Source organism: Mesoplodon mirus (genome assembly GCF_964341445.2).
Source record: "Mesoplodon mirus genome assembly, chromosome: 1".
Taxonomy (NCBI): Eukaryota; Metazoa; Chordata; class Mammalia; order Artiodactyla; family Ziphiidae; genus Mesoplodon; species Mesoplodon mirus.
The window spans coordinates 5,729,258-5,746,699 of record NC_138976.1 but is presented as its reverse complement, the minus strand read 5'-3'; the positions used below and the strand labels follow the sequence as shown (position 1 = coordinate 5,746,699).

Sequence of the window (17,442 nt, the reverse complement as noted above, 5' to 3'; positions counted from 1 at the left end):
CGGGCTCAGTAGTTGTGACACATGGGCTTAGTTGCTCTGCGGCATGTGGGATCTTCCAGGACGAGGGCTCAAACCTGCGTCCCCCTGCATTAGGAAAGTGGATTCTTAACCACTGTGCCACCAGGGAAGTCCTCCCCAAATTAGATTTTAGCAGCTTAGAGTTGGAAGGAAGCTCTGAGGCCCATTTCTCAATTATCTCTAACCCTGTAAAACAATAACTGGGATGACGAGTACAAGAGAGTTTTGGTGAAAAGTCAATACATCATACAACTTGAGATTTTCACTACTCCACAAAGGCAGCCTTGCCAATAATAAAAATGGCAACTCGACTCCTTCCTTCCCTTCATGTTAACCTAATGGTTGACAATAGTCAATATGGCAGCCAGACCGTGAGTTCCCATTGGCGGCTTCTCTGAGGCCCCGCCCTGCCCCGCCCCTAAGAGCGAAGGGCGGGAATTGCGGAGGCGGATATTGCGACTCCGAGTCGGGCTGCGCCTGCGCAGGTTATTGACACCAAGATGGCGATGGAGATGAGGCTTCCCATCGCTCGCAAGCCTCTTAGCGAGACCCTGGGCCGTGAGACGAAAAAACACCTGGTAGTGCCGGGGGACACGATCACCACGGACACAGGCTTCATGCGGTACGTGGGGACGTGGGGGACTCTGGGCCACAAGGGGCGGCTCCATTGCTCTCCACGTGAGACCCGGGCCTGTGCTCTCTTCCATCTAAGTTCCCGTGGTACCCGGGGCACATCTGCTGAGCATCTCAGTCGCCTAGTTTTCTAGGTTTCGGACTTCTTACCCCCTGCATCTTATGTGGCCTTGTCTGCATTTGCCCCAGTCTCCCGAAACCTTCCTCTCTTGACCTCTGGTGGCCGCGACTCGTGGGTCCTCTGCCTGAGGCCCAGATCCTGAGCCTTCCTCGTGGAGGACTTGGAAAACTGGGGTGGGTTAGGAGCTGGGGCCCCTTAACAGTTTTCGGCGGGGAGACGGTGGGCGTTTTTGACTTGGCCCCCGTATCCCTCAGCGCCGTCTCCTAGCCAGGGGTTACGGTTTTGGGACGAGTCATTGTTTGGGCTTAGGGCGTACAAATACATTGTTATATGCACCCAAATATCCACCTTTGAATCTGAGGGCAGTACCGTATGTTGTCGTTAAGAGGGCAGGCTCTTGAGTTGGACGGCTGGAGTTCCAGTCCTGCTGCCGTCACAATATTATTGGCTGTACTGTCTCTCCGAGGTCAGTTTCCTCATCTGTAAACTAGTGATATTAACTATTCGACAAGGTTGTGAGTATTAAATTACGTAATGATTACGAAAAAAAGCAAAACTCACCGTTCTGTCACCATGATAGAGAAACACTAGTGGTTATCTCAGCCTTTTTGGGGGGTGGGGTACACTTGTACATACAGGAGAGGTACAGCATTTATACCATTGCCTTTTAACCTCTTAGTCTGGGGTCGTTGGATCCCAGAAAACCTTAAGATTCAGCCCTTTATTCATGCATTCAGTATATGTGCGCTTGGGGTACAACAGTGAACCAAGTGGAAATCAATGTCCTGGAGAAGTTTATTTTCTATTTGGGAGAGACAGATAACAAACAATAAGCACAACAAGCAAATACGTTATTCAGAATGTTTGGCGATAAATGCAATAGAAAACATTAAAAGCCAAGCAGGGTGAGTGGAGCGTAGTTGGGATGTGGTAGTGGCGGCAGCAGGGTGGGTGACTATTATAAATGGGATAGTCGAGGAAGGCCTGGTGGAGAAGGTGATATTGGAGTAGACTTGAGTGGAATGAGGGGGATGTCCACGTAGCTGTCTAAAGAAGGAGTGTTTTGGGAAGAGATGGCAACCAGGGCAAAAGCCTGCCTTTAAGGCAGGAGGAGGCTGTTAGGTTTGAGGATCACATTGGGCTTGATGCGAGAGGTCACCTCAAGTGTTACCCTGGTATTCTTTGTATCTTCCTGTTGCAACAGGGGCCATGGGACCTATATGGGCGAAGAGAAGCTGATTGCATCTGTGGCTGGCTCTGTGGAGAGAGTAAACAAGTTGGTCTGTGTGAAAGCTTTGAAAACCAGGTGAGAACAAAAGGTGTGTATTCTCTTGTGGCATCCGAGTTGCACAGCCAGGTCTTTTCTGCCACGACAAACCCTCCACCCCCATCCTGGCCTGCTGTATCCTTCTGTAGGTCTGGGATTGTGGGAACATGGCTATAGGAAGGGTATAGATGACTACAGGTAAGCGCGGGCTTCAGAGGTTTGCCTATGTTTCCTGACCTCTCCAAACTTTGGTTCCCTCCTCTGCAAAATGAGACCTAGCATGACCTACCTTGTAGGATTTTCATTGGAATTCATTGAAGCAGTGCATGTAAGGTACTTACACAGAGCCTCCTACCTAGAAGGGCTCCATGAAGGTTAGCCCCAGAATGTAAGCCAGTGGGGTTGGAAGAGAGCGAGCAGGCGAGGGGTAGGAGCGGATGCAGGCAGAGAGGTGAGGTGGGCAGTCTGTCTGCCTTGTAGCCACACTAAACATTTTCGACGTGCACTTTGTGTAATCTGGGAAGCCACTGGAGGAGGTGGAGCAGAGGGGGGACATGACCTGACTCCTGTTGGAATAGAATCACTCTGGCTGCTGTGGGTGGCCGGGAAGGTGGGGGGATAGGGACAGGGTTAGGGAGACAGATGAATGTACTGTTTTGAGTACGTTTTGTGTTCTGAGTATTTTTTTTAATCACGAAAATGTGTCGGATTTTATATTCTTTGGCATTTTCTATATATAGGACCATGTCTGTGAGAAGAGATATTCTTCCTTTCCGATTTGGATGCCTTTTATTTTCTGCCTATATTGTAAAGGTAGAGGTAGTAGGATCTGCTGCTGGACTTGCCCTGGAGCCTGAGAGAGAGAGAGACAGAGAGCGAGAGATTGAGAGAGATCAAGGGTTCTTCCAAGGACTGTGGCTTGAGCAACTGGAGGAGTGGAGTTGCCATTTCCTGAGCTCGTGACAACTGGGAGAGTTTCAGTTTGCTATGAGGGAGTGAAGGGGGCTGCTGGATAGCTTTGTCGTAGGTGTGTTACTTTTGCAGATTCCTATTAGCCACGTAAATGGAGGTGCTGGGTAGCCAGCAGTTGACTAGAGTCTGGAGTTGAGGGGAGTGGTATACTCATCAGTGGTCTTTAAAGCCATTAGGCTGGATGAGCTCACCAAGTGGGTATGGGCTGAAAAGAGAAGAGGTCCAAGGACTGCGCCTTCGGCATGGAACACGTCATCATTAGAATTGGGATGAGGAACTGGCAAAGGGGCCTGATATAGGCAGCCAGTGGTCGGGGGGACAGTGAGCAGGCTGGTTTGGGCGGTGTCCTGTCTCAGTTTCCTTTCTCCTCCTCTGGCTGAGGCAGAAGCCATCTGTGTTCCAGAGCCCACCAGAAAAGATTCCATGCTTATCGTTTTCTTTTTATTTATTTATTTATTGTTTTAAGTTTTTGGCCGCACCCCACGGCATGTGGGATCTTAGTTCCCCGGCCAGGGATCGAACCCGCGCCTCCTGCATCAGAAGGCAGAGTCTTAAACCACTGGACCGCAGGGGAAGTCCCTCATTTTCATGTAATTAACAAAATAGGGGTTTCAGGCTTAATGAACTATTTGCAATAAATGGTTTAAGAATAGTTAGTTAATGGAGACTTGATACATACAGGATGTTTGAAGTTATCAGTTCCTGAGAATAAGTCCAAACAGCATAGTTATGTGAATTTACTAAATGTGGTGCCTCATCAAGGCCTTCATCCCTGTTTAACTGAAATCTCAAATGGTAACTTGGTCTTGTAATGAAGTCTTTTCACTGATGGAGGACCTTCTGTTTTATCTTTCAGATATAATGGTGAAGTGGGAGACATTGTAGTGGGGAGAATCACAGAGGTAAAGTCTGTCTGATTGGTTTTTACAAAGTAAAAGCAGGCTGGTGAGAAGAGATATTCTTCCTTTCCAATTTGGATGCCTTTTATTTTCTGCCTATATTGTAGGCATTTATGCGAACTAGGCATTCGTTGTGTTTGGCTCTCATGTGACCTTTGATGTAAACAGTTTGTTACATTTGGAATTATTGGTCATTTACAGTGTGAGCTCTGGTCCCTGGCGTGTGTGTCCAGGTGTGGGGTTTCTTTGTTTGTAGGTTCAACAGAAGAGGTGGAAGGTGGAGACCAACTCCAGGCTGGATTCAGTCTTGCTTCTCTCATCCATGAACCTTCCCGGAGGAGAGCTGGTAAGGGTCTCTGGCTGGGACTGAATAGTTTGCTGGCGAGAGCTCTGGGGTCCTTTGCTCCACCAGAGAACTTTGCTTTACCCTGAGGTTGCCACTTTTACTCCTGTTTGTCTGCTGTGAAGTTTGCTGCCTTGATGTACACGAAGGCTTTTCACTTGGCTCAGGCCTCCCAACTTAGGCAGCAACTGGTATATGGTAGGATCTGGAATGTCCATGGGGAGCGATCCCAAAAGAGAGTTGAGAGAAGCTCTCAGATGCTTGGTGCTAATAATTTTCCTTTTCTGGGTGTATCAGCTTTGCTCAGTGAAAGTGTTCCTTGAAAAGTTGTGTTTAGATGAGCTTTTCATGAATTGAGTGGCATTTGATTATTCCAGACAACCACAGGACCTAAGCTGCCTCCTTCTATAAAATGCAGTGGTTCAGCTTTACCTTCAGGCCAGCATCTATCTATAGAGAGGCTCACTGTGCTAGGCTCTCTGGAGAATGCCAAGATCCAGGAGGCACGACTGAGTTCCTGAAAGAGCTTAGACTAGCAGGGGATATGAGATAACTGGTCTGAATACCCAGCAGTCCAAGAACAAACAAGCGTGTGATTGTACAAAAGGAGTGATTAAGTTCCCGGAGAGAAGCTCGTAGGAAAGATGAGTGTTGGAGTTGATCCTTGAAGGATGGGTAGAATTTTAGTGATGAGTTCAGGGAATCTGAGATAAAGGGAAACGTGTGAGCAAAGATACAGTCAAGCTGGAGGTAGTCTGGTCCTGCTGGAGCGTGGAGGGCCGCCACAGAAGGTAAGCGTGGAAAGGGGGCCTGGTCTAGATCGGGAGGGTTTTGAATAGCACGTGAGGAGCTTGAGTATTATTCAGAGGAAGGCGAAGAGAAGCCGTGGGAAGGTCTGTCTGTAAGACGGAAAGCAGTGGTTGTCACTTTGTCTTCCTTCAGTGGTACAGGTTACCTACTCTGGTGTGTGAACATTGTGGCTGCCTTCAGAGATCGCGGGAGGAAGTGAAAGAGAAAGAAGAGATGGATGGAGAGAGATCTTCCTTTAGGATCTGACTTCTATAACGTGGCCATCTCTTTGTGTATTTCAGAGGAGAAGATCTGCAGAAGATGAGCTGGCGATGAGAGGTTTCTTGCAGGAAGGGGACCTTATCAGTGTATCCTGTACCTTGCATTCCAGCATCTTTATGTTTGCTGTGGAGCTGGCAATTGGGGCTTAAACTGTAGGTCTCCCACACGAGAAGCGTGTAATCCTGGCAGGGTTCTGAGTCCTTGACTGAGTGTCAAGGGCTCTGCTACAGCCTTTCTCTGTCTCCTTAACCCAGCTGACCCTCCAGCTCTTGTTCAGACCTGCTGCTGCTCAGTCATGTCTTTGGGTCTTGTAACTTACGGTGGCCCATGCTTTAAGCTAGCTCAGATTTTCTTAGCGATGTTAACTTTTTTTTTTTTTTAATGAAACTATAAGAAAGATATTGTTTGGTAAAACTTTTGTTTCAGTTGCTTACACAAACACAAATACATGTACTCTGAGTAAAGTATGCTTCTTGCTGTGGGTTGTATAAAGAAAAGTTTGAAAGCCACTGATCTATATATCTATATCTATATCTATATCTATATCTATATCTATATATAGATATATTTTTTTTTTGTGGTACGCGGGCCCCTCACTGCTGTGGCCTCTCCCGTTGCAGAGCACAGGCTCTGGACGCGCAGGCTGAGCGGCCATGGCTCACGGGCCCAGCCACTCCGCGGCATGTGGGATCTTCCTGGACCAGGGCACAAACCCGTGTCCCTTGCATTGGCAGGCAGACTCTCAACCACTGCGCCACCAGGGAAGCCCTGATCTATATTTTTGTTTATTTATTTATTTATTTGAATTTTTGAATTTTATTTATTTTTTTATACAGCAGGTTCTTATTAGTCATCCATTTTATACACATCAGTGTATACATGTCAATCCCAATCGCCCAATTCATCACACCCCCACCCCCACCACCCCTCCACTTTCCCCACTTGGTGTCCATACATTTGTTCTCTATATCCGTGTCTCAATTTCTGCCCTGCAAGCTGGTTCATCTGTACCATTTTTCTAGGTTCCACATATATGCGTTAATGTATTTATTTTTCTCTTTCTGACTTACTTCACTCTGTATGACAGTCTCTAGATCCATCCACGTCTCTACAGATGAACCAATTTCATTCCTTTTTATAGCTGAGTAATGTTCCATTGTATAGATGTACCACGTCTTCTTTATCCATTTGTCTGTCGATGGACACTTAGGTTGCTTCCATGTCCTGGCTATTGTAAATAGTGCTGCAATGAACATTGGGGTGCACGTGTCTTTTTGAATTATGTTTTTCTCTGGGTATATGCCCAGTAGTGGGATTGCTGGATCATATGGTAATTCTATTTTTAGTTTTTTAAGGAACCTCCATACTGTTCTCCATAGTGGCTGTATCAATTTCCATTCCCACCAACAGTGCAAGAGGGTTCCCTTTTCTGCACACCCTCTCCAGCATTTGTTGTTTGTAGATTTTCTGATGATGCCCATTCTAACTGGTGTGAGGTGATATCTCATTGTAGTTTTGATTTGCATTTCTCTCATAATTAGTGATGTTGAGCAGCTTTTCATGTGCTTCTTGGCCATCTGTATGTCTTCTTTGGAAATATGTCTGTTTAGGTCTTCTGCCCATTTTTGGATTGGGTTGTTTGTTTTTTTAATATTGAGCTGCATGAACTGTTTATATATTTTGGAGATTAATCCTTTGTCCATTGATTCATTTGCAAATATTTTCTCCCATTCTGATGGTTGTCTTTTCGTCTTGTTTGTAGTTTCCTTTGCTGTGCAAAAGCTTTTAAGTTTCATTAGGTCCCATTTGTTTATTTTTGTTTTTATTTCCATTACTCTAGGAGGTGGATCAAAAAAGATCTTGCTGTGATTATGTCAAAGAGTGTTCTTCCTATGTTTTCCTCTAAGAGTTTTATAGTGTCTGGTCTTACATTTAGGTCTTAATCCATTGTGAGTTTATTTTTGTGTATGGTGTTAGGGAGTGTTCTAATTTCATTCTTTTACATGTAGCTGTCCAGTTTTCCCCGTACCACTTATTGAAGAGACTGTCTTTTCTCCATTGTATATCCTGCCTCCTTTGTCATAGATTAGTTGACCATAGGTGCGTGGGTTTATCTCTGGGCTTTTTATCCTGTTCCATTGATCTATATTTCTGTTTTTGTGCCAGTACCATATTGTCTTGATTACTGTAGCTTTGTAGTATAGTCTGAAGTCAGGGAGTCTGATTCCTCCAGCTCCTTTTTTTTCCCTCAAGACCGCTTTGGCTATTCGGGCTCTTTTGTGTCTCCATACAAATTTTAAGACTTTTCGTGCTAGTTCTGTAAAAAATGCCAGTGGTAGTTTGATAGGGATTACATTGAATCTGTAGATTGCTTTGGGTAGTATAGTCATTTTCACAATATTGCTTCTTCCAATCCAAGAACATGGTATATCTCTCTATCTGTTTGTATATCTTTAATCTCTTTTATCAGTGTCTTATACTTTTCTGCATACAGATCTTTTGTCTCCCTAGGTAGGTTTATTCCTAGGTACTTTATTCTTTTTGTTGCAGTGGTAAATGGGAGTGTTTCCTTAATTTCTCTTGCAGATTTTTCATCATTAGTGTATGGGAATGCAAGAGATTTCTGTGCATTAATTTTGTATCCTGCAACTTTACCAAATTCATTGATTAGCTCTAGTAGTTTTCTGGTGGCATCTTTAGGATTCTCTATGTATAGTATCATGTCATCTGAAAACAGTGACAGTTTTACTTCTTCTTTTCCAATTTGTATTCCTTTAATTTCTTTTTCTTCTCTGATTGTCGTGGCTAGGACTTCCAAAATTATGTTGAATAATAGTGGTGAGAGTGGACATCTTTGTCTTGTTCCTGATCTTAGAGGAAATGCTTTCAGTTTTTCACCATTGAGAATGATGTTTGCTGTGGGTTTGTTGTATACGGCCTTTATTATGTTGTGGTAGGTTCCCTCTATGCCCACTTTCTGGAGAGTTTTTTTTTTTTTTTTTTTTTTTTTTTTTTTTTTTTTTTGCTGTACGCGGGCCTCTCACTGTTGCGGCCTCTCCCGTTGCGGAGCACAGGCTCCGGACGCACAGGCCCAGCGGCCATGGCTCACGGGCCCAGCCGCTCCGCGGCATATGGGATCCTCCCAGACCGGGGCACGAACCCGTATCCCCTGCATCGGCAGGCGGACTCTCAACCACTGCGCCACCAGGGAGGCCCTCTGGAGAGTTTTTAATCAGAAATGGGTGTTGAATTTTGTTGAAAGCTTTTTCTGCATCTATTGAGATGGTCATATGGTTTTTCTTCAATTTGTTAATATGGTGTATCACATTGATTGATTCGTGTATATTGAAGAATCCTTCCATCCCTGGGATAAATCCCACTTGATCATGGTGTATGATCTTTTTAATGTGTTGTTGGATTCTGTTTGCTAGTATTTTGTTGAGGATATTTGCATCTATATTCATGAGTGATATTGGTCTGTAATTTTTTTTGTAGTATCTTTGTCTGGTTTTGCTATCAGGATGATGGTGGCCACATAAAATGAGTTTGGGAGTGTTCCTTCCTCTGCAGTTTTTTGGAAGAGTTTGAGAAGGATGGGTATAAGCTCTTCTGTAAATGTTTGATAGGATTCACCTGTGAAGCCATCTGGTCCTGGACTTTTGTTTGTTGAAAGATTTTTAATCACAGTTTCAATTTCATTACTTGTGATTGATCTGTTCATATTTTCTATTTCTTCCTGGTTCAGTCTTAGAAGGCTATACCTTTCTAAGAATTTGTCCATTTCTTCCAGGTTGTCCATTTCATTAGCATAGAGTTGCTTGTAGTAGTCTCTTAGGATGCTTTGTATTTCTACGGTGTCTGTTGTAACTTCTCCTTTTTCATTTCTAATTTTATTGATTTGAGTCCTCTCCTTCTTTTTCTTGATGAGTCTGGCTAATGGTTTATCCATTTCGTTTATCTTCTCAAAGAACCAGCTTTTACTTTTATTGATCTTTGCTATTGTTTTCTTTGTTTCTATTTCATTTATTTCTGCTCTGATCTTTATGATTTCTTTCCTTCTGCTAACTTTGGGTTTTGTTTGTTCTTCTTTCTCTAGATCCTTTAGGTGTAAGGTTAGATTGTTTATTTGAGATTTTTCTTGTTTCTTGAGGTAGGATTGTATTGCTATAAACTTCCCTCTTAGAACTGCTTTTGCTGCATCCCATAGGTTTTGGATCGTCGTGTTTTCATTGTCATTTGTCTCTAGGTATTTTTTGATTTCCTCTTTGATTTCTTCAGTGATCTCTTGGTTATTTAGCAACGTATTGTTTAGCCTCCATGTGTTTGTGTTTTTTACGTCTTTTTCCCCGTAATTGATTTCTAATCTCATAGCGTTGTGGTCGGAAAAGATGCTTGATACGATTTCAATTTTCTTAAATTTACTGAGGCTTGATTTGTGACCCAAGACGTGCTCTATCCTGGAGGACGTTCCATGCGCACTTGAGAAGAAAGTGTAATCTGCTGTTTATGGATGGAATGTCCTATAAATATCAATTAAATCTATCTGGTCTATTGTGTCATTTAAAGCTTATGTTTCCTTATTAATTTTCTGTCTGGATGATCTGTCCATTGGTGTAAGTGAGGTGTTAAAGTCCCCCAGTATTATTGTACTACTGTCAATTTCCTCTTTTATTGCTGTTAGCAGTTGCCTTATGTATTGAGGTGCTCTTATGTTGGGTGCATAAATATTTACAACTGTTATATCTTCTTCTTGGATTGATCCCTTGATCATTATGTAGTGTCCTTCCTTGTCTCTTGCAACGTTCTTTATTTTAAAGTCTATTTTATCTGATATGAGTATTGCTGCTCCAGCTTTCTTTTTATTTCCAGTTGCATGGAATATCTTTTTCCATCCCCTCACTTTCAGTCTGTATGCATCCCTAGGACTGAAGTGGGTCTCTTGTAGACAGCATATATATGGGTCTTGTTTTTGTATCCATTCAGCAAGCCTGTGTCTTTTGGTTGGAGCATTTAATCCATTCACGTTTAAGGTAATTATCGATATGTATGTTCCTATGACCATTTTCTTAATTGTTTTGGGTTTGTTTTTGTAGGTCCTTTTCTTCTCTTGTGTTTCCCACTTAGAGAAGTTCCTTTAGCATTTGTTGTAGAGCTGGTTTGGTGGTGCTGAATTCTCTTAGCTTTGATTTCTCCATCGAATCTGAATGAGATCCTTGCTGGGTAGAGTAATCTTGGTTGTAGCTTCTTCCCTTTCACCACTTTAACTATGTCGTGCCACTCCCTTCTGGCTTGTAGAGTTTCTGCTGAGAAATCAGCTGTTAACCTTATGGGAGTTCCCTTGTATGTTATTTGTCATTTTTCCCTTGCTGCTTTCAAGAATTTTTCTTTGTCTTTAATTTTTGCCAGTTTGATTGCTGTGTGTCTTGGCGTGTTTCTCCTTGGGTTTATCCTGCTTGGGACTCTCTGCGCTTCCTGGACTTGGGTGGCTATTTCCTTTCCCATGTTAGGGAAGTTTTCGACTATAATCTCCTCAAATATTTTCTTGGGTCCTTTCTCTCTTCTCCTTCTGGGACCCCTATAATGCGAATGTTGGTGAGTTTAATGTTGTCCCAGAGGTCTCTTAGGCTGTCTTCATTTCTTTTCATTCTTTTTTCTTTATTCTGTTCCGCAGCAGTAAATTCCACCATTCTATCTTCCAGGTCGCTTATCCGTTCTTCTGCCTCAGTTATTCTGCTATTGATTCCTTCTAGTGTATTTTTCATTTCAGTTATTGTATAGTTCATCTCTGTTTGTTCTTTAATTCTTCTAGGTCTTTGTTAAACATTTCTTGCATCTTCTCGACCTTTGCCTCCATTCTTTTTCCAAGGTCCTGGATCATCTTCACTATCATTATTCTGAATTCTTTTTCTGGAAGGTTGCCTATCTCCACTTCATTTGATTGTTTTTCTGGGGTTTTATCTTGTTCCTTAATCTGGTACATTGCCCTCTGCCTTTTCATCTTGTCTGTCTTTCTGTGAATGTGGTTTTTGTTCCACAGGCTGCAGGATTGTAGTTCTTCTTGCTTCTGCTGTCTGCCCTCTGGTGGATGAGGCTATCTCGATCTGCTAGTGTTGGAGGGTCTCCTGCAGAGGCGGGGGGTGGCTGTGTCTCAGCGTGAGGACAGGGACACTCGCAGCAGAAGTCCTGGGAAGTACTCCTTGGTGTGAGCCCTCCCAGAGTCCGCCATTAACCCCACCCGTGATGTTAACTTTTATCTGAGGGAGTAGAAAAGGTGGTGTTCATGTCAGCGTATTCATGACAGCCAAGGGGGAGAGGTTAGGTCTCAGCAGTGTGACCTCCAGGTCCGTCTACGACTTTGGGCGGGACTCTTGGCCATTAGAGGAAAGGATGGAGCGGGGAGCCAGGGACGCAGGTGACGTGAAAGTGTTTCTTCCTTCATCACCTGGCCAGGCTGAGGTCCAGGCAGTGTTCTCTGATGGAGCTGTCTCCCTGCACACGAGGAGTCTCAAATACGGGAAAGTAAGTTGGGCTCTGGCTGTTCTCATTTGCTGACGGAGACTTCAAATCCATGTCCCAATCCCCAGTGCTCTCTGGAATTCTGACCTAAAGCCCCCCAGAAGTCAAGCCTTCACAGGCTGGCATCCTACACACTGATTCACACAGTCAAGGGCCGGTAGCGTCATAAAGGATGACAACTCTTAACCCTTTTCTACGGAGGAGGTTGTTCTGGCAGAAGAGCCCCTGTGACCCTGGACCCCGGGCCCTGCAGCTCTGCTGTGTCTGCTCTCCCCCAGGGGGCGTGGCAGCTTTGCGTTGCATTTGTGCTGAGAACAAAGGGAGGCCACGGACTGATGAAGTAGGATGGCCTCAGCCCTGAGACACGTGTCCCGTCAATAAAATGGATATTATTGTGAGGAAAGGTGGGCTTGTCACTTGAGCCTCTTAATGAAATTTCACCGCTTTTCTAATATAAGGTGACAGTATGGAGGCTAGTTATTTTTGTAATGATAGCATACTTTCCAAAACAAATTATGATTTATCAGTCTCTTGCCTTTCTCCGGGTGAACGTTCTCGTTTTCTGGGTGGAACAAAAACCTCTCTCCTCAGTGGAGTGGCTACAGCCAATCATGCTCACATCCTTGAAGCAGGAGAGGAAACAGCTGCACTGCACCTGCTGACCTTCATGGGCCCGGGTCCTGTAATAGACGCGCCCTCAGTGGGATGTGGGGCTTGAGCTGACCTGCCAGGACCAGGGATGGATTTGCACCCAGCCCTAGGCCAGTCGCCTTGTCCAATGGCGTATCTCGTGGGCAGGATGGGTGGTTGAGGTCAAGGTGGAACAGAATAGTGCTCCTTGACCCACAGGAGGCTCGAGCCCACATTCTCACTGGCTCCAGCTTCTCTAACAGCTGTGGCACCAGCCCTGGATTAGAATGTGAAGACGACTGCAAAGGAAAATAAATGGTAGAGAAGAGATAGAAAGTTACCTTCTGTTGGGATATGTAAACTACTTACTGCATCCGGAAGTGTTCTCTGTGTTTACTATGTATGTGCATGTAGGGGCAGTTATCAACAGGAAGGACCCTGATTCCCGTCTAACTAGGACACATCCTGTACTCTGCTTTTAAGTTACCTCACTGATGATCCTACAGTGACTTAATTTACGATATACTTTTTTAGCTAGGTCAGGGCGTCTTGGTTCAGGTCTCCCCCACCCTGGTGAAACGGCAGAAAACTCACTTCCATGACTTGCCATGCGGTGCCTCAGTGATTCTGGGCAACAACGGCTTCATCTGGATCTACCCGACACCTGAGCACAAAGAAGAGGATGCAGGGGGCTTCATTGCAAACCTGGAGGTGAGTAAACGCCGTTGTCACTGCTGGGATGGAGCGGCACTTAGTCGGTGCTGTGCTTCTGTGGCAGGTGGGGACGCTCTCTCTCTGCCACGTTGCTATGGTTTGAGTTGGTTTGAATTTCCATCGAAACATTGTGTCGCCCTCTCGTGTTCTGAAGAGATGAAATCAGCTCCTGGTTTGATCTTTCTAGTCAGAGATGGCAAAGTTGCAGGGTAATAGCCTAAGAGCCACTGAAGAAGCTGTCCTTTTTAATCTCCCTTGGAGCTAGCTGTTTGATTGGTTTGGAGTCCCAGAGTGATATTGCCTCAGTTATAAATGATTCCTGGGATTTGCTGTAACCATTTGCTTCTTTTGGTCCTGATTCTGTTTCCCTCCCCTTCCCCTTGGCATCCCCTGGTAGCCTGTCTCCCTTGCTGATCGAGAGGTGATCTCCCGGCTTCGGAACTGCATCGTCTCACTGGCAACTCAGAGAATGATGCTGTATGATACCAGTATCCTGTATTGCTATGAAGCATCCCTTCCACATCAGGTACTCTACCCGGGGCTTCCCTTTTCCTTGTTGATGTGTGAGCAGCCTTAAGTGTCATCTGCCCCATGTTTCCTCAGACAGCAAGCACGTCTCCCACATACCTTAACCATGTCCATCGGTGTGAACTGATCTGGTGGACAGCCTTGTTGAGTGTCTGGAGAGCTTTCACCAAGATGCTAGTAATATTCTCAATGTCTAATGTCAGTGTAAGGATTTGTGGGCGTTTGGAGGTGCCAGGTGGGGCTAATTTACAACAGCAACCCCCTGGACTTCATCGTGCCCGTCCCAAGTTTTAGCTGTCTTTCTAGTGACTGCCAGAGTAACATCTTTGTTCTTGTCAGCTATATCCCATAGAATCTTGCTGATTTATTAAGCTGGTTCTAGCAGATCATCTCTTGCAAATAGTTAGCCTCTAATACATGAAAGCAAAGCAGAAGGTTCATGCTTCTGCTTCTGGTTTCTGCATTTGGATTGGCTTGATGGTGTGCTGATTGATGGAACAAGTACCTTTTTTCCTTTCTTTTTCAGATCAAAGACATCTTAAAGCCAGAAATAGTGGAGGAAATTGTGATGGAAACACGCCAGAGGCTTTTAGAACAGGAGGGATAGGGAGAAGCATCTGAAGGACAGGACTGTGTGTACCTGACCGGAGCAGTCCTTGAAAGTGAACAGTTGGCTTGGTGGTCCCCATGTGCAGCTCAGTGAAGACCTGGGGAGCTCATCACTTTACCTACAAGGGGCCGCCTCCACCCTGAAGTCCTGCTTTCTCCTGTTTTAAGGCAAAGCCTGGGGGAAGGTGAAAGCACTGCTGGCCCCTTGGGTTGCCCACAGAGCTTTGGTACTAGGGGTAGTTTCAGGCCTTAAAAGCACTCAGTGTTCCAGCCGAGTGGACTCCTATCCTGGAATAATACAAGGAATCTTTTGTCCTGTACTTAACCATCAACTCACCAGGCACAATGCCCCATGAAATTACCTGTATAAAAAACATGGCCTCCCTGACCACCAAATTGTCTGTTTTGGCCTCCATTCCCACCTCTTCTACAGCGCAGGTACAGCACTGAAGAAATAGTTGGTAAAGTTAACCCAAGAATCTAATGGAAGAATAAAGCAACCAAGCAGCCTTTTGCTTGGTTGGAATCTTATTTCCCATTGCATGTTCCTCCTAGATAGATGCGAGTATATTCCCGCCAGGCTGCCTTAATCTATCCTGCCTTCAAGGATGAGTTGTAAGAAGTTGAATTATTGATAGAAGAGAATGAATGTTTTGGGTACTCTGATAAACATGAAAACAAAGTAAGAAAAACGGAGATGGGAAAAGAAAAGGTGTTTTCCTCCTACGATTGAAGGAGTAACGCATTAACTTTTTAATAATTGAGGGTTAAAAGGTAAAAACAAGATGTTGAAGTTCTCAGTGGGAAGGGCTAGAATGTCTACGCATTGTTTTTCAGATGACTATCTAAAAAGGATGCCCTGATTGGGGTTTTGGGAAACATTCTTTTAAAGTCAGTATATGAGAGTGCTATTTGGTGAACTATTTTTTTATATTTAAAAATGTGGCATCACTGTTTCTGTTCTTGTGTTCTCTGTCATACTTGGGAGCTGAGTACAGTTGAAGGAAGGCTTGGGAGATAGGAATTCTGACAGAGACCTAACTACTCGAGTCACCTAGTAAAATGTAAACCTAGGACAGTTTCAGGAGTAAGGTAGAGCATCTGACAGTTTTGAAATATAGCTCAGCTCTTTCTTGTTAAATTGTATGTCTTTTCTTTATAACATTATTCAGACAAATTTTATCTCTCTTTTTTTTTTTCTATACCAAGTGTATCACCTGTTTTGAGGAGTTTGCAGACACCTGAATACTGTATAGGCTATGTTGCAACTTTGGATTTGCTCCCTTGTTTCTGAAACACATTCCAGGTTGTGTGCCCCTTAAGAGAAGGGAATGGGGAAGGATGGGAGCCTGCATCCCTGGTTTGGGTTGGTTTTGCCAGGACCATATGGGGGTTCGTTGCAAGTTTATCTTTCTCACTTGGTCTCCCAAGCTGCCAGCCTCTGCTGTTCATTCAGTATATTCTGAATAGTGATTACCTACTAAGTGGAAATGTATAAAGGTCTGAAAGCACCTTTCGGTGATTATCCACTTTCTTTGGCCCACTAGAGGGTGCCCTTGTTAAGTGTAATTCCAGTAGGTGTTTTTTTTTTTTTTTTTAAAAAAAGCTGAAGTTTTTACATGGGTACTGAATCCCTGTAGCAACTTGTGGGTTGCTTTGCTTTATAAACATGAGGACAAAATTAGACTGAACTGAATCACTTTTAATAGAATATATGAGCTTAAAGGGATTTATTCAAAAATGGCAACACTTACTTACTTCTGACTGTCAGGCATTTGCTGGGCTCAGGATTCTAGTTTTAAGTCCTTTAGAGTATCATTCTACAGTGTTATACAGTGCATCTGTGGAAGAAAATATTACAGTCTGGGCTTGGGATTCACCTAAAACTAGTGCCGTTGGCTTCTACCCAGACTTTAGGAAGCATAGTCTCAATCTTTGTAGGAAACAAGATCCCATTTGATCCTCACGATAACCTTGTAAAGTTTGATATGACCCCCATTTATAAATGAAAGCCATTCACAGAATTACAGTGACTTCATTAAAACTCATTAGCAACTATGAATCAGTAGGTTTAAGCTCTAGAGAGGCGTCATAAAGCAACCCTTTAGAGAATGGGTTGGACTGATTGTGAAAGGTTATGGGGTCCAGAAATTTTATTTCCAGCATCGAGACCAATACTTCGGATTTTACTCATTTTACTTATTGCCTGTCCCTCCCACGTCTGCTCTGGGAGGACAAGGATGAATCTGTTTGTGTCCCCCCCTCAATTTTATCCCAGCACCTAGGACACTGGTACACAGGGGCTCAACAATGCTTGTGAATGAATTATTAGTTTAAGAAGTGTGGGTTAGTAAGAGTTCTGATTTGATTGCTCAATTTTAAGCTAAACTAGAGAGAAGAATGAAGATGTGTAGGAAATGATTAAAGCTTTAATAGGAATAAAAAGCAAAATTCAAAGAGAAAGATTAGGGTGATAATCAGGATAAGAATGGGTGAGTTGTTGAAGAGTCAACAACTTCAACAAAGTTGTTGAAGTTTGAAGAGTGATCTACAAGCCAGGACCAAGTCTGTCAGCCAGACTATTTAGTGATAGAGCAAAGCTAACCCAATTAACATCTAAATATAAATTCCAGTTCTAAATTTGGGCACACATATTCATATGCTTCACATTCAGTACCTCCAAGTGACTATTTTTTCTTCAAGCCAATATCTATAAAATTAGCACCATTTCCCAATCCAGCAAAAGTATTTCTAAAAGACACAACTCAGTAACTGAATGTACAACACCTGTAATGCAACTGGTTTCCCCCTACTGTCAGTAGCAACTTCTAAAAAATCAACTGTCTGGGTCTTCCCTGGTGGCGCAGTGGTTGAGAGTCCGCCTGCCGATGCAGGAGACACGGGTTCGTGCCCCGGGTCCGGGAAGATCCCACATGCCGCGGAGCGGCTGGGCCCGTGAGCCATGGCCGCTGGGCCTGCGCATCCGGAGCCTGTGCTCCGCAACGGGAGAGGCCACAACAGTGAGAGGCCCGCGTACCGCAAAAAAAAAACAACAACAACAACAAAAAAAACTGTCTGACATTAAGTCAACAGTTACTTGATGCTGAATGGTACGGTGGAA

General features: G+C 44.1%; 1 protein-coding gene across 1 annotated transcript; it reads left to right on the top strand.

Annotated features, from left to right (window-relative positions):
- Positions 1 to 512: 512 nt before the first annotated feature.
- Positions 513 to 15,165, top strand: EXOSC2 (exosome component 2). Its single transcript, XM_082629130.1, has 9 exons — positions 513 to 640; positions 1,977 to 2,078; positions 3,868 to 3,913; positions 4,167 to 4,256; positions 5,345 to 5,410; positions 11,775 to 11,843; positions 13,005 to 13,181; positions 13,582 to 13,710; positions 14,239 to 15,165. The coding sequence occupies exons 1-9, from the start codon at positions 519 to 521 to the stop codon at positions 14,317 to 14,319; spliced, it is 882 nt and encodes a 293-aa protein (XP_082485256.1). The 5' UTR covers positions 513 to 518; the 3' UTR covers positions 14,320 to 15,165.
- Positions 15,166 to 17,442: the final 2,277 nt, after the last annotated feature.